At 40.4% G+C, this 18,217-nt stretch overlaps 1 protein-coding gene across 1 annotated transcript in view; it reads left to right on the plus strand.

Annotated features, from left to right (window-relative positions):
- ppp1r3ab (protein phosphatase 1, regulatory subunit 3Ab) overlaps window positions 1-7,187 on the plus strand; it is a 34,442-nt gene extending 27,255 nt beyond the window's left edge. The window contains exon 4 of the mRNA XM_067999558.1: window positions 1,667-7,187. Coding sequence (XP_067855659.1) covers window positions 1,667-4,828 — 3,162 coding nt within the window. The 3' untranslated portion in view covers window positions 4,829-7,187. The remainder of the gene's footprint in view (window positions 1-1,666) is intronic.
- Window positions 7,188-18,217: the final 11,030 nt, after the last annotated feature.

An 18,217-nucleotide genomic window follows, 5' to 3' on the forward strand; every position in this document is an offset into this window, starting at 1 on the left:
CTGCTGCATTTCCCTACATTACAACAATAACTACACTTCAAAAGTACTTAATTGTGAAGAGCTTTGGGTGCCCTGTGGTCATGAAAGGCGCTATTATAAATGCAAGTTTTTCCTTTATTATAGAATATTGAGTTAGGCAAATGTACGTGAAAACATGACTTCATTTAACAATTACAATAAACCTTCTGTAATTTTAACATACAGTATATCAGATTCTATACGTTATCCTGTTTGACAAATCACAAAATAAGTGTCAGATTTTTCACCAAGTGTTAAAGAAAATGGTTTGATTACCTGTGAGTTAATATTTAGCTAGATCATTTAGTTCAATTAAATTGAGGCATAAATGATTGATCAATCAACTCAATTGTATAACATTGTGTCGAATTGGTTATCTAATAATCTACTCAGTCTTTCTACTTTTGAAATCTACTCTTGGGGGTCAATTTTAACCCTACCCACCTGGCAGAAACAGGTCAAATGGGCAGTTAAAAACAAGTAGGTTACTTAACTGCTCCGAACTCAACCTTTTCGTGCCATTTTAAATTTTAACCTGCAGGATCCTGCAGGTGGAAGAGGTACCTCGTGAATCAGGATCCTCTTATGTCAATGAGATCCCAATTGCATTTTAACCGGGGTCTGAGTGGGGAAGCCGCCATGGCTTTCCCACCAGATGAAGCGGGTGGGCTGCCGACAGAAGAAGTCCCCCCGAGGTAAGTACAAACCTCTCTTTTGTGGAGCCAGAAAGAGCAGGATACTTCTCCGGGCCCCACAGGAAAGTCACAGCCTCCCCTGCCCTGGACCTCCCCCCCCGCCCCCCCCCCAACCCCCCGTCTCTCCCCAAGACCAGGCCAACACCCTCCCACGGCTTAGCTGATCACTGGCAAGGCTTCCCTTCGTTCCGGCCACCCGAACGTCTTCTCCCTTTTTGGGTAGGCAGCTGGCCGGTGGCATATCGATGAGATCTGGAAGTTATAATATCCAGGACCAGCAAATGCGTTTTGCACTCACACCACTCTCGCCTGAAACCTGCTTCAGCATTAAATTCGACCCTTTGGTTTTTAATCAAGCATTCTGTGGAGCAAATTGATGCTTTTAAACTTCTCTCTACCTCTTTTATTCTGTGTAACACAAAGGAATGTATTCCTTATTTTGACTCTTACTGGTGTACTTTATCAGTGTTTCTGTTAGGCCCAGTGGCTGAAGTTGTTTTTCTCACTGAGCCACAGTTTATCATATATCAGTTAGGTATTATAGTCAGGGAACTTTTTCTTGTTGTATTTGTAACTCTTCCCAGATGAAGCAGTCATGGAGTTTAAAGAGCTCTTTGGTTGGGGTTTGATTAATAGCTTACAGCTGGCATGGAGCATAGGGTCATTTAGTTTATGTAATCTGTAATATGGGTATTGAACATATTTTGTTTGTGACTACAGATTTAATTCTCCCAAAACTGTTATTTTTTTGGGCTGGGAATGGGCTTAAATTTCCATAGTAAGTTGATACAGCAATTGATTTAAATGGTCATTTATTTCATGAGATTTTTGTTTTCATGGCAGTGCCTGTGGGTATTCACAAATGTAAAATATTATTAAATGTGTGTAAATGGTTTTGGTGAAAGCATAAATGTGTTCAGGTAAATTTGCTATTGATTAATTTATTTTCACAGATACATCCTCCATTGCACATTTCACTGACCACCCCAAGAGGACAGGAAACTAACTTAACACTTATGGAAGGAGCACACGCTCAAGTTAAAGAAGAAAATGAGAAGAATGCCACTACAGTCAGTGAATCACCAATTAATCAGCAGAATGATTCAGAGGTTGAACACATCAAGTTTTCAAGTGTAAATTACGACACAGAGAAAAAGGTAAAGCAAGTGAAAGAAACTGAGTGGGCTGGAATGCTCTTAGACAGTAACAGAAACACTTCCAATCTATCAACTCAGAGTCACAAGGGAAATATAAATACAACAGTACAAACAGACAGTGCTAATGTTGTAACAAACAATGACAACATAATGACCCAATCTTCCAATTTGTTTTGTATAAATGAAGCACATTTATTACATGAAGGCAGCGTTTCTCTCTCTCAGGGAAGGAGTGAAGCTGTTACATCATATGTAATTGATACATCAACTAAACCTGAACTAGAAACGAATAGCCTATTAAATTTCTCGGAAAACAACACAGACGGTGCTTCTGCTAATGTTATGCAGGATATGGTGATCATTCAGGAGGTTATAGATGGATGTGATAAACTCTCCAATAATCCACAAACTCCTATAGATTTATTACGAGAGAACACAGATGATGAAAATCGAAGTGGTGAATATATTTATTTAACTGGCGATACATTAACAATCAGCGAATCGGAGTCCATCCCTGTTTCTGCAGCATGCTCCAACACTGACTGGGAACTTGAGCCAGAGAGAATCAGTTCTTCATTCCACAGATCAATCTCATCAGAGGAAAAAAGGGATTCCAGTGCAAAAATAAGTGACGCACAAGAACAACCCCAATATTACACTGAAGCTGAAAATTTGGAAGATGTAAACCAAGAAAATGATTTTTCTGGGAAACCTCATTTACCAATCGAGGGAGCAGAAAGTAAGCAAGAGCAAAACCCAACTAAAGGAGCTCCCAAGGTTATTACAAAAGAAATATTTTGTGATCCTTTAGAAGTTACAAACCATTCAGAGATTGGAAAAGAAATGGCCATTGCATTTCAAGTTGCTCCAGAAGAAGAAAGTTCTTGTGATATGTACTCAAATGACAGAAGAATTGCAACAGACATAGCAGATGTCACAGAATTCATGCAATGTACAAATGCGCACAGTGCTTCAGATAATGTACAGTATCAAAATACAGGAAAGGAGTTTGGGACTTGTCTTCAGACCACATCTAATAAACAGCCGGAAGTTACAAATGTGCTAAATATTGAAACTACAGCAGTGAGTACAGAAATTGAAATAAAGATGCTTGCTGCTCCGCAGGGATCTTTAGAAGAAGAAAGATATCAAGACCCTTGTGAAATGAATAAAATTCTGACACAAATTCCAGAGATTGATTCAACAAACAAGGATATTGCTAATGAACAAAGAGAAAGGAAATTAACAGCCATTCAAATTGCAGAGAACTGCATTAGTGCTCCATCACGTAAGTTAGCTGATACAATAGTAAAGGAAGCAATAGAAGCAGCTTTGTTTGAAATTACTGGAGATGAAGGAAGAACTACCACATCTGTATCACAAAAAGGGAAAGCCATGCAGCATTCTTCAAGTGATGTACGATTTTCAAAGTCCGTACAGGAGGAGACCACAGCTTTTCACTTAACATCAAAGCATGAACAACCTTCAAAAATAAACATTACACATGAGCAAATTGCAAAAAGTGTTTCACAGTTTGGTGAACATATAAGTGAAGCTAGCACAATGTGTGTCCAAATGGAAAAGGATGTATCTGATGCTCCTCAGAAAAACATAGAGGAAGAAGCAACTCCTAGAACAAGGATATCCCTAGAAATTTCAGAAGATATAAAATATGCACAAAATTTGATTGCTGGGCTTCAAGAGGTTGTGGAGAATCAAAATGAAGGCACAATCACTGCAGAAGTTGGGAAAGGTGTTGCTGATTCAGTGAAGATGGTTCCTGACCTTCAGGAAGAAGCAGATGGAAGAATCTCCTGTGAAATCACTGATATAAATGAAAGAATTCCTGAAAATATTTTTGAATCTGTGGAACTTAAAATAGGAGACAATTGTGAAATTAAACGAATGGGTACAGAGGTTGGAAAGCAGTTGGCTACTAATCTTACGGAGCTCCCAGAGGAAAAAGTGCATTCAAATGAGAAAAAGACTGAGAATGAGAAGGATATAGACTTTGCACAGAATTGTAATGTTTCAGAAATGAATTTTAAACATAATTACAGTGTACCAGATGTTAAAGAATCTGTAGAGGTGGGAAAAGCAGGTCTTAAGGAAGCAAAAGCACCGAGCATAAAAAGCATTTCGCAACACTATGGTGGAACAGATGAATCAAGATCAACAGGATTTATCCAGTTACATAATGTTACAGTTATATCTCAAACTATAAAGGAAGTTGTTTCTGCTCCTGAACAGATAGCAGAAGAAGAAGGCCATGAAACCAGTATAAAGTATGAGACAGTTGATAAGCAAAAATGTGGGACAGTCAAAGAAACTATTATGGACAGTGAAAGAGAAACAGCTGATACATTTTCTGAATCAATAGTTGCCCATAGTCTTGAAAAGGTAGAAATGCTTCATGTCACTCAACAGATGCAAACAAATGAGAGCAGAAATCAAAATGTAGTAAGGCCTAAAGATATTACAAGTCTAGGATACATTTCAAGTGATATAAGAGGGATGAAAAATAGAATTACCACTCCAGCACAGAATTCTGAGCCACGTACCCATCACAAACACTTAGGTCCAGTAATTTTGATTAGTACACCAGTTGAAGATGAGGAAAAGGAAACAAACATTGATGTCACTAGTAATATCCATCCATATGCAGAAGGGTTAGAATTTGGAGAATGTAATGAGAAAATACTTGAGAATGAGCAGGCAAGTGAAGCTTGTGAAGGTAATGTTGAGAGTGAGGAATTGTGGTTACAGAGTGAGCCATTTGCAGATGAAATTAGTTTAAAAAGCACGATATGGAAAGTTTGCTATTTTGTTTTGTTTGTTGTGTTTCTTGTTACTATTTATCATTATGATTTTATAGGGTGTTTTGCACTTTACCTGTTTTCATTGTATTGGTTGTATTGTGAAGGAGAAACAAGCAGTGATTCTGTCAGAAAGGCTTGATAAAGGTGATTGAATTTTTATTGAATGATGTAAGGAAAGGCAATGGTTGCATTTTATGAAGAACTAAAATTGGTTATGGGAATTGTTAACCATTTGAGTACTGAAATAACCTTTGCTTTTCAGAATGCATACATCTTTTATTTCACACATCTACAAAATGACTACCTACATTTCTAACAATATTACAAGGTAAAAGTAATCACATTTTCAAAACTTGTAATATTTTGTAATTCATAGCATTGTTGGAATAAATCAAAATAATTGTAGCCTTTTATTGTTGATTGAGATGCAAAACAATATTGGGCCAGATTTTGCTGTAGCAGGGCATCTAACGATGTCTGCTGTTAGTTAGACTTACCCCTGCACCCTTCAGCTCAAAAAATGTTTGCCCACAAAGTTTCTGAAAGTGCAAGCTGATAATGGCACAGCGAGGAAAATTGGGCATCTGGGACCTGAGTGAACAGGGCAAACAAAAGGGTAGCTCCTTAACCAATGAGATTTAAGGATTGGGAAATAAACACAGGAAGGACTGAGAAAGAGAGTGAATTAAAGGGGGTGAATTCAATGTCAAATCAGGTACAGAAAGAGAAATAAAGAGAGAGAAAGAAAGATTGGATTAAGAGAGAGGGAGAGAGAAAAAAGTGACAGAAATGAAAAATAAGAAAAAAAAATTTAATTTTAAAATTTGACATTTTAAAAATCTAATAGTTAATTTTTGATGCCAGTGAGGTTGATTGGCAGCCATTAACACTTATCACATCGTTAAAAAGGTACTCATGCTTGTAATTAATAACCCTAAAATCTGCAGTGGGTTTAGTTCATATCTATCGCGCAAATACAACAACTTCATGATAGTCAATGCATGTCCGAGATCTCTGCGCTCCTCCAATTTTGGCCTCTTGCTCATCCCTGATTTTAATCACACCACTGTTGGCGGCCGCGCCTTCAGCTGCCTTGGCCCTAAACTCTGGAATTCCCTCTCTAAACCTTTCCGCCTCTCTACCTCTCTCTCCTCCTTTGAGACACTCCTTAAAACCTATGTCTGGTCTAATATCTCCTTATGTGGCTCGATAGCGCTCCTGTGAAGTGTCTTGGGATATTTTACTATGTTAAAGGCGCTATATAAATGCAAGTTGTTGTTGTTGAGGCAGACAGCGAAATGTCATTTTCGTGAAGCTAATAGTGGAGCAGTGCAACTTGGACAGCAACTTTTGGATATTGGCATTTAACCATGCATTTGCTCCCCACTTGAAGTTGCTATCCCATTTACGCATAAATAACAGCGTCAGCCTCACCGTTAATTTGACAGCAAAATCTGGCCCATTGTAGTTCTCAAAAGGTTAAATAGTGAATGTCAACAATGCTAGTGAAATGCCTTATTCACAATTAAGTCAGAAAAACAGTGCCTAAGAGAGATAACCTTACAGAAAATTAACTTTGTTGCCTATTGTCTTTGTAAAAGTAACGTGTTCGAATGACATATACTTTTTACAGAAACTTGGCTTATAAATTTCTGTGTGAAATTATATGACCATTTTTTCTCTATCTTGTAGCTTTGAGTGCAAAGTGACACTTTAGACAATAATTTCAGACCAAACATTTTTTTTGCTGTCATAAATGTCTCTTATTAGCTAGCCAACACTTATTGGATACTTCTAGTCGTACAACTTTTGCCCGTTTATAGTCAATGGGTCGAAGCCTGGCCTGGATTTCTAAATGGTAAAGCATTAAAGTTGTTACAACTGATTTTAAAAAACAACTTTTATTTCCTGTGTGACATCTGTATTTGGTGTCCTCCAATCAACATTCAGGACTGCCCCAGATGTTGGTTTATGGGCTTTCCTTTGTTCCTGATGCCATTCAAGTGGCTTCCAGTTGTATGTGGAGACATGAAGTAGAGGGTATTCCAGGAGAGGGGGGAGAAGCAGATCAGAATTATAATAAGTTTTTCAGAATACCTATATGGATGAAAACCTTTATACTGAATTATGCCCTTAACAATGTTGCTCTTTTAAGCGAAACCATTTGGGAGAGTATGATCTTACTTACTGAGATATTTGTTTCTCATTTGTTCAGCCTCCTCACACAATTAGAAACTTCCATCATCCAGGAGAAATTAATCACCAATGGTCTCTGTCGCTTTAAGACATTTGTGCTATTGTTTGCCATTTTGTTTTTATTTCATTCTGTTGTATACAAGATTTTGTTCTGAGATACACCTTTAGTTTTTCTTTCCTGTTAGCAGACGATCTAAGCTGTATCTGCACACACTAGAAAAAGTTTGTCTGGTGCTATTTAGTATTTTTCCTCACTGTATCTTATGTATAATTTTGTTAATAAATGTAGTTTTTTGCTGCACCACCAGCAACTATTTCTTCAGGCATTATGCCACCCTCTGGAACTCCCTCCCCCATCACCTCCATCTTGCTGCCTCTCTCCCTGCCTTCAAATACCTCCTTTAATATTTCCCCCTTTTTTACTCTTATTATTTACAGTATTTGTGAATGATATGGAACATGATGTGAAGTATCATTAGATTGGCAGATGACATAAAGCCACGTGGACAGGTAATGAGTGGAAAGTTGAGCCCTTCTTGTTTAGTTGCATCCATTGAAAAGGTGATAAATTGATTGCGCTTTTCAAAAAGGGCATCTGTGACCTGCCTTATGCAGCAATGCACGGCAAGTTGACTGATATTGCTAATGTCACCAATTTCAGCCTGGAATGCCCTGGAGGCATAGAAGTTGAGGGCCACAGTAACCTTTATAGCAACAGGTAGGATTGTGCATGACCTGGTGCTGCAATAAGTGACATTGCTCTGTCACACTCCTTGGTGCAGCAGAGCCGCCGGCCACATTGCTCCTCACTGAAGTTGAGGTCGGACATTAGGTTGGGGAAGACCTGCGTGGTGTAAGGTCTCCTGCGCCCTCCCATCCTTCTGCCAGCTGTTGGTCTTAGCTCTCTTCATTGCTGTTATGTCCGAATAAACACTGAAATTGGTGTGGTAATAACCAGTTGCTTTTATTTCCAGACCCTCAAGAATATTCTGTCAAAGAATAACAAAATAATACAAGAGTAGACATTGGAGTGTAATTGCTACAATATGCTTACTCCCATCAGGGGCCATAAAGTTCAGTTAACAATGTACAAGTATTATACATATCACTTTCCCCCTTCAGAATTACAAGGTGAAAATAATGATCTCCATGAATGAGCTTGTTTAACAGCTACAAAACATTAAGTAAAGAAATTCAGGACCTATAATAACGTGATCAAAAAAAATAACCGTAGGGCTCTCCCAGTAGTACACAGGAATGATGGGTTGTACCAATACTAGAGCTGTAATGAAAACCACTAGGCTCGTAACTATCTACAAGTCCAGATGATTTGGAGGTTTCCTTAACCTTTGAGGATATCTTCAACTAGGATTGACAATGCTGGGAGTCATAACAGGAGCAGTCGTATATAGCCTTAAGATAGCCAACACCATTTTTCAAATTCCATTAAGATATGATGATATAATCTTGCCAGAGGAGAAAGGAGTTTTGCACAAATGTTACCATTGTTACTATAATAAATCTCCAAATTTCACTCTTAAAGTGGAAGACTGAGTGCTTTGCCTTCATCACACCACGTGCAAATGATGGAATTTATGAAACACTGCCCTAAAAAATACAGAAAACCGTTTTTCCATAGTAAATATATAAAATTCGGGCTATGTTAAATGCAATCAAAAATTAGCAGTAATCTTATCTAGCAACTTCACAATGAACCAATGTCACTTTGATAGACTCATAACATTAAATTAGCTAGGATCATTACATCTTAGTTTATGCAAATAAAGTGATGTGTAAAACCTACTACATGATGAAAGTCAAAACAAAATGTTCGGCGCCACAAGAACAGTGTTACATCATTGTACAATCTTCCTGTTTGATAACATTGGTGGGTTGAAATACTGTACACAAGGTATGGCAAACAAAGGCATTGTTAGCTATTGCTAATTCATGAAACTAGTGCCCAATGTTGATTTTCTTATCTGTCTTCTGAAGGGCACAGTGTGTGGGAGTTGTATTAATACACTTTACAGCTGCAGAATGATATATGATTGCCAAGGTATTATTCAAGATAATCATTGTGAGTACAGGTGGCTGAAACATTGTTAAATAGCTCCAAGAGGCATTGATTAAGATGCTTTGTTGTTTCACACTTTAAGATTGTACAGTTATCAGTAGATTATGGTGTTAATCAGTTACTCAGAGAAAATAACAAGCTATTTTTAAAACATTTTAAAAATATTTAATGTTACTTACCACTTCCTTATGGCTAAAACATATGTTTTGCCTTGAATAATACACATGGAAAAGTCCAGGTGAAGGTTTATGGGTCAATCTGTATCAAAAACACAGGGAAGAATTTTCATCTTAGAGTACACAAGCCATGGCAGGGCAATGCTATTTTGGTAATTTCACATTGGCACAAATTTTGTTGCATGACCTATTTTCTACCTCTTTATGTGAGACAAACAGTGAAGCAATTAACACTGGTGCTAATGCAAATCAAACTGAAAGGAAATTTCAGAGCCCAAGCGTGGAGGCAGTAGTGGAAGCACGCAAGGAAATGCAAGACCTACTCTGTATCTACCTACATATAGTGTATAGACCTAGAAGATCAATTGTTGGCCCTTCTGAAAGAGAACTTAGAGGACATTTTTGCACAGACAAGGAGCTGTACTTGATTTATGTGAGGATTTATTTGCAGCAACACTAAGAAGGTGAGTTTGTCATTGCTACTGTTATGTTAGTTTTGTGAAAGTGACCACAGAGCACAACTTTTATGCCACTGGCTTGTTTCAGGTACTCACTGGGGATTCTGCAAGCATCAGCCAGTCTGTCATGTGTAACACCATTAGTCAAGTCATGGCTACATTGATCAGTCAGGCTGATCATCAGTTTTTCTTCTGTTTGACCTTAGAGGAGCAAGAGCAACACAAAAAGCAATTACATCCATTTGAGATTTTTACAGGTTCCTCAGAGCAATAGATTAAACCGTAAGAAACTTCTTTGAATGCATTCTAGGAACCGAAAGGGACCCACTCAATGTGTGGACAACTGGTTTGCAATGTCAAATGCCACATTACATATGTATTGGATTTGGATTTTGGATTTTGTCACACCTATAGTTTAATATTAAAATCATAGATTGTTTCAGGTGTATTAGAGTGTGCAAGAATTCCTGGTGGGTAATAATGGATGTGACCTGAAACACTGGTTCATGGATTCTATCCTCCAGCCAAAGATTTCTGAAGAGGACAACTACACTGGTGTGTATCAGTCCAGTTGTAGCAAAATTCACATTGAATTACATAGAATGTACAGCACAGAAACAGGCCATTCGGCCCAACAGGCCCATCCCAGTGTTTATACTCCACATAAGCCTCCTCTCTCCCTACTTCATATAACCCTATCAGCACATCCTTCTATTCCTTTCTCCCTTATTTGTTTATTAAGCTTCCCCTTAAATGCGTTTATGCTAGTAGCTTCAACTACTCCTTGTGGAAGCATTCTAACCACTGTCTGGGTAAAGAAGTTTCTCCTGAATTCCCTATTGGATTTATTAGTGACTATCTTATATTTATGGCTCCTAGTTCTGGTCTCCTCCACAAGTGGAAATATCTTCTCCACGTCTACCCCGTCAAACCTTTTCATAATCTTAAAGACCTCTATCAGGTGACCCCTCAGTCTCCTCTTGACCCCCAATCTGCTCAACCTTTCCTGATAGGTATAACCTCTCAGTTCTGGTATCATCATACTAAATCTTTTTTGCACTTTCTCCAGTGCCTTTATATCCTTTTTATAACATGGAGACCAGAACTGTTCACAGTACTCCAAGTGTGGTCTATCCAAGGTTCTATACAAGTTTAACAGAACGTCTCTGCTTTTCAATTCTATCCCTCTAGAAATGAACCCCAGTGCTTGGTTTGCTTTTTTTTTATGGCCTTATTAACCTGCATCGCTACTTTTAGTGATTTGTTTATCTGTACCCCCAGATCCCTCTGCTCCTCAACCCCATTTAGACTCTTATTATCCAAGCATTATGTGGCATCCTTATTCTTCCTACCAAAATGGAATACCTCACAGTTATGTATATTGAAATTCATTTGCCAATTACACACCCATTCTGCAAGTTTATTAATGTCTTTCTGTCTTTTGTCGCAGTCCTCCTCGGCATTAACTATACCCCCCAATCTGGTATCATTCGCAAATTTTGAAATTGTACTTCCAATTCCCAAGTCCATATCATTTATGTAAATGGTCCCAGCACCAATTCTTGTGGAACACCACTTCCCACCTTTTGCCAGTCTGAGTAACTACCTTTAACCCCTACTCTCTGTTTTCTGTTTTGTAGCCAGCTTGCTATCCATTCTGCTACTTGTTCCCTGACTCCACATGCTCTGACCTTAGTCATAAGTCTATTATGTGGAACCATATTGAAGGCCTTTTGAAAATCTAAATATATTACATCTACTGCATTACCCTTGTCTATCCTTTCTGTTACTTCTTCAAAGAATTCAATGCATGACTTTCCCTTTTGAAATCCATGTTGACTATTCTTTATTATATTTTCAGTTTCTAGATTTTTTCTATTACATCTTTGTGTAAGAATTCCATTATCTTTCCTACCACTGACTTTAAGCTAACGTCATTTGGAGCAGAGGACTATAATCTATATATAATTTTAAACAACTAACAGTGATTAATTTATGCTAACAATAGTTTTTGTCTTTTAGGACCTGCCAAAAATGCAACCTTTCCTTTCATTATATGAATTCTAAACACTTTGGTTGGTAGCTTCAAAGAAAAATATGTAAATAAAAGATAAAATGGGTTCTTTAAATGTATTTGGGAAATTCAAATAATACATACAGGGATTCAGATTTAATCCCAAAGTGTCTCATTATATAGTTGCAAATGCAGCAATTTTTTTTTTTAAATGAACCTCTCCTAAAAAAGAGTCAACTACCTGACTTTTACTGACACTTTATCATATTTCTTTTGCTTACAGAAATTAAGCTTTCAAAACAAATTAAATTAAAACTGAAAATGAAACTATCCCAAGATTATCTGAAGGGGCTATAATGTAGTTTCAACTGAAATTAGTTGTGGTGTCAGTGGTTCAATGGCAGCACACTCACCTCTGAGTCAGAAGATTTGTGTTTTCAGTGGCCACTCCAGAGACTTGTGCTCATATTCTAGGCTGACACTTCAGTGCAGTCCTGAGGGGGCGCTGCACTGTTGGAGGTGCCATCTTTGGGATGAGACAACTGCCCTCTCAGGTGAATGTAAAAGATTTCATGGTACTATTAGTAGAAGAGCAGGAGAGTTCTCCCATTGGGCTCTATTTTAGCACCCGCTATCGGGTGAGTTCCTGGCGGGGGGGCTCCGAAAATCGGGGAATCCCAGAGCGGGTCGGGAGCCCGGCTCCAACCCGCCCACTTCCAGGTTCCCCACAGACGCACCGACGTGCGCGCACAGCCCCCGCATGTGGGACTCCCGCAGGCAATTAAAGCCAGCAGGGTGCCACTTGAGACTATTTACTTGGGTATTTCAGGTCATTAACAGACCTGATTAAGGGAATATATCAGGAGGGGTGGGATTTTAGAAACAACTGGGACTGTTTCCCATACTGGGGGAAACACTCCCAGTTGAAATGGACGTGTTGCAGCCATCAGCCTGTGGCAGCTGCAAAGGTCCATTTGACAGGTGGGGGGAGGAGTCCCTCACTCATTGCAGGAGGCCACTCTGTCACTTGGGACAAAGTTTGGCCTCCACCACCCTTCTCCTGACAATAAAATTCACCAACTTGCACACTTACCCTGGGGTCCAGAGACATGAATCTACCTTGCGGACCCCTCAGATGTACATCTTCCGGATGGGGGCCGCCGTAGCTGCAGTCATGACCTCCTCAAAGGACGAACAGCATCACCAGCCTCGCCGGCCATGCCATCCATCTCAGACACGTGGAGCTCCACAACAGAGTGCTGTGACACATCCACCTGCACAGCAGGAGGGAGGGCAACCACAGAGAGAGATGCGTCACAGAGGGCACTACCCTCGCCACAGGGTCCACAGACCGAGGCTCAGCTTCCTGGACCTCTCTGAGCAGCAGTGCACATGGATGCTCAGAGTCACTCGACATGTAGTAGTGGACATCTGCAGCCTCCTTCATGCCGAGTTGCTCCCAGCTGGCCCGTGCACCATCTTCTTACCTGTCGCTGTCAAAGTCACCACTGCCCTCAACAACCTCTCCTCCGCATCCTTCCAGGGTGCCACCGGGGACATCGCCGATGTCTCTCAGCCGTCTGCACAAAAGAGCCCTGCAAATACACCTACACCCACTCTGCAGTGACACAATGGGTGTCATCAGTTGTGGGTCTTCATTGTGATCCTCAGGAAAGGGCATTATTGCACAAACCAGACAAGATTCGCAAAGACGTGGCAGTAGTGGCGCCAGTATAATATATAATGTGAGTTGGTCAGAAATTCAATATAAGTAACAACCATGACAAACCCTCAAACACCCTTGTGCATCCCCTTCATGCTCATGACAACGTTTGCCTTATGCTGCCTACTGCACATATGTGATGCATGCCCTGTGGCTGCAGCAGGTAGTGGCAGGTTGAGTGAGGCTGACTGTGAAAGAGATGCATGAGAGGGTGAGTATGAGATAGAGCCATGAGATTGTATGAGGATTGGGTTGAGTGGTAGTGGTGGGATGAGTACTGGCGAGGTGAGTAAGTGTAGGTAAGATGAGGATGAGCTTTGAGTGGGTGTGAGGTGTGATGTGACAGAGTAGTGTTGGCAGTGCAGAAGGAGATGTGGGGTGGGGGCAGTGATGTGGCAGATGGGATGTAGGGGAATGAGTAAGTGTACTCACTTTGGCTGATATACTGAGGTCATTGGAGCGCCTCCTGCACTGTATGCAGGTGCGTGATATGTTGGTGGAGCAGATGACCTCCTCTGCCACCCCGAGCCAGGCCTTCCTGATGGCAGAGGCAGGCCGCTTCCTCCCGCCCGCCGGGGGGAAGATCTCTGTCCTCCCCCTCCTCCTCACCCCATCTAATGATACCTGGAGTGAGGCATCATTAAACTGGGAGCAGCCTTCCCCCTGGGCTGCTCCATGCTGTAATTTTTCCTATTTGTTGCAGCATCTGTCAGTGGAGGACTGCCCCTTTAAATAGAGCTCCTCCAGCTGACAGAGCTTACTGCGCATGCGCAGCCCGCCCGCCGCGCAGATCAGCAGTGGGGAACCTGGAAGACAAGGTAAGTGGATCCAATTAGGCTGCGAAGGTGTGGGGGGCAGACTCATTTCACCGGGCGCATTACCCACGCGCCCAATAGCCCCCCCCCCCCCCCCCCCCCGCCGCCGCGAACCCGCAGCCCTGGTAACATCGAGCCCATTATCTCAATGCTGTTTGTGGGACCTTTCCCTGTGCAAATTGGCTGCCATGTTTTCTACATTACAAAAGTGATTACACTTCAAAAAGTACTTCATTGGCTGTAAAGTGCTTTTGGATGTCCTGAGGTTGTGAAAGGTGCTATAAAAATGCAAGTTCTTTCTTTCTTTGAATCGGGCTCAATTTTGCTGGATTCATCCATGAAACATAACTAACACAGCTAGAGCCTCATATCTTTAGAAACCTTTAGCAAATGCCAAAAAGAGGAAAAAAAATCAACTTTGTCTAGCACAAGGAGCTAGGTTCCCAAGACAATTAGACATTGTTTAATAACAGTTAGAAATATGTTGACTCCAAAGTGTAGACATATCTGGGCCTCAGACAGCCATATGCAGATCTTCTTGATCATTATTCATTTACTGCAAATTTCAGAGAATGTCAGAAGGCAATTGTTTCTTAACCTTTTTGTTTAATAACCTTGTATTAGGACAGCATTCTGACACCACTGTGTTACCCAGCATCATGCTTTGGCCGACACTTTAAGCTTCAGAACTATTTATAAACAGTAGTATTCTGATTTTTCTCATTGTGTAAATCCTTTCTCTTGAATATATGGTGGTCATCAGCAAACACCATAATGGCCTGGAATTTGCGCTGAGTGACAAACGAATGACACCCACCGCTTGTCAGATTTAAACTTACCCACAAACAATCCACGGGCTTCTGGGCGCCAACTTGCTACAGTGGGGAGCCGAAAAAAAGTGCAGCGCCTTCTCCCGGGCATCTGTGAACTGTGTGAACGGGGAAAGGAACTGTCTGTCCCTTTAATCAATCAGATTGAAGCATCCTTGACAAGCCGCGCACAGTGAGAACCAGAAAGTGCAAATAAATTCAATGTAAAATCACTTAGAGAAATTGGAGAGGGTAAGAAATTTGAATTAAAAGACAGAGATAAAAGAGACAGAAAGAAAGAAGAAAAATTTTTTTTTAAGTATTTTCTTTTATTAAATGTCCAACTGCAATCAAAAGCAGAAGGAATGAGACTCCATGTTTTTAAAAGTTAATTTTCAGAGCCAGAGAGGTTGTCCGGCGGTCATTACCACGCTTTTAAAAGTTAGCTTAGACCTAAAAAACTGAGCATACCTCTTCCTGTGTAGATTAGTTTGTTTCCAGTTGGACAGGAGAGCAATTTTGCGTTGGTCCATTCATCCCAATGAGGATAAAGCTGGCGATCTGTTCTTCCTGCACAGTTCCGGGCCAATGACTTTTTGTGGTCTTTGATTTATTTGCTTTTACTAAAAGCAGTATTAAAGAGGTATCATTACTGTTGTATAAATTTTTCCAGCAGGAAAAGTGCTGGAGCAACAGGAATACCTTGCTCCAAAAAACTCTAAATCTCCCTTTTGGGGTCAGTTATCCTTCGATGTAGGCTCTTGGAATTGTTTTAATTTTGATTTCTTTGAGGATTTTGATTAAGTTAAAAACATTGGGGGTGAATTTCCATGAGGTTCTCCCACTCGTCTGCCATACCTTTGCCCGAAGAGCCTAGAAATTTACGGCAGATGAATGGGAGAAACCCCATTGAAATTTACCTCCATTTTTGGGGTTAGCCCTAGTTCACTGGTATCGTGAAATTGCTATGTCACTGATAATGTTCTTGTGAGTGGTTACAAAGTTGTTAAAGTGTCTCAAAAAGAGGTGCGAGTTGAAAAAGATCTTTAAAAATAATTAGCATGAGGTCCGATGGTGGTGCTGTATTGGATCATTCATACCACTGCATAGGTATGTTTGCATCTCCAATTCCCCAAGTGAGTTTCTGGTCACAACTGTGCTGTCAGTTGAACTACCTATGCATTTCTCACACAGTGAGAGATGATTGGAGGACAAGTTACCTCAGGTTGGATTGTGGTGGGCCAGGACTGCCACCTGCCCCATTAAACTCTCTGTGACCTGAACTGATTTTCCTGGGTTGGGGTTTACAGCATGCAGGGTGGGCTCCCGATGGGATTCCCATCACCAAGAGGGAGTCTGTCACTGCCAGGAGAAAAATCCTGGTGGTACTATAGTGCGCTACGGGGATAGGGCGGGGGAGTGGGACCAGCTGAATTGCTCTTGCATAGAGCCAGCCGGACTCGATGGGCCGAGTGGCCTCTTTCTGTGCTGTAACCTTGCTATGATTCTATGAACTATGGCTGAACCAGAAGAGGTGGAGAACCACTTAAGTAAGCAGAAGAGCCTCAAAGAAGAATTTAAGTTTTTGTAGGTCTCAACTGAGGCCTACAGAGGTATTCGTTTGGAGGGAGAGGAGACCATTACTAGGCACTTTACCTTCATCCTGGGACTTCAGGGCCTTACCACCACTGCCCCAAGGAATGTCGGTCTCGGGAAGTGGCAGTAACACTGGTGGACAGGAAAGAAATGGTCCCGGAACACAGACCAAGCTTCCATGACAGTGGAGAAGGAGTAGTCAGCAGCAGTTCCTGGTGCGGGTTGGGTAGGGAAAATAAAGTTGGGGTTGGGAGGCGCTGGTAGACCTTGCTGCCCAACTTTTCTCCATTTTTTTTTGTTGCATTCCTGTCCTGCCCAATTTCACATGAGATTGTTGAGGAAAATCCAGCCCCTTATTTGTCCCTCTTGCACAGCCATTCACAGAGTAGCATTGACAGGACATCTAAGTAGGTTAATGAGGGATAGTGCTTGGTGCAGGAAGGCACGAAGAAAAAGAAAATCGAAAAATAATTTAGGAAACAACAATAAAGTGCCATGGTGCCAGTAATTGGTTGGGAGGTAAGAGATAGAGAGTAGGAATAAAGGGTTCATTCCCTGATTACCGGAATATGATAAACGGTGTTCCCCAGGGATCTGTACTGGTACCTCAGCTTTTCACCATATTTTTATTAATTTGAGAAGAAATGGCGATGCTCTTGATATTGTGCAGAATTACATATTTCTAACTTGCATATAGGTTAATAGTTCGTCCATTCACTGTCATGTTTTTAAATCAGAATCATGATATCTCTCTTTCACTCCCTCTCCCACACTCACATTGGAAATGTTTGCTTGCCAAATTACATTCATAATTTAATAAGCCATTCAACTCTTTCGTACTCAAGATTTGATTATTTTACTATCACTTATCTAATAATTAGCAGGAATTATCATACACTTCAGGCAACTATTTTGTAAAATTTCAAATAAATTAACAAAATCTGGTTATAATATGGATTTATAATAATCATTATCACATGGGTAGTAATTTTACAGAAAGATTGGAAGCATGTATGAAATCCTTTGTTTGTAGAAGGCTATAATAGCTCACGTTAATTTTCCTTCTGTGATGTCAAAGCTCCAATAGGCTACGCACTTCAATAAAATGTTGTTACAAATATTTCCCACAGAGTCCAAATAGCTTTCCAGCAAAGTGCATTCCCTACCAAAATGTTGGATGTTTGGATATTTCCCAGTGAGAATAACCATTTTCCTGACTATAAATGGTTGTGCCGACCCACAGGAATGTTTTGGCTGGAGACTTTAGACTAACCAATAAAAAAATAAATACCAAGTAAGCTAATTATATAAATAGAACAGAGTGTAGGGTCATACAGAGTGGTATGATGTAGGTTGTAGTTCACAATTTTCCACATAGTGAAGTTTTCTGATATCATCTGTGTTACCAACAATAGTGTTGAGTGGAGGCAAAGTACTTCTCCACAGGAAGAAAGGGAAAAATCTCTGTGCAGTTTAGTGGATAGTTAGAAAGCAGTATCGGCAGACAATTGGGTTCAGGGAAAGAGGACATAGTCATTTTCTTTTAAACTGGAGCAGGCTATGTTTCAAAAAGTGAATGATAGCCAGGTATTTGGACATTACCATGTTCTCTCAGATTTTCCCTTTAGCTTTAAAGCCTATAAAAAGTTAGTTGTTCATAAAGT

The sequence above is a fragment of the Heptranchias perlo genome, chromosome 18, assembly GCF_035084215.1.
Source record: "Heptranchias perlo isolate sHepPer1 chromosome 18, sHepPer1.hap1, whole genome shotgun sequence".
Classification (NCBI taxonomy): domain Eukaryota; kingdom Metazoa; phylum Chordata; class Chondrichthyes; order Hexanchiformes; family Hexanchidae; genus Heptranchias; species Heptranchias perlo.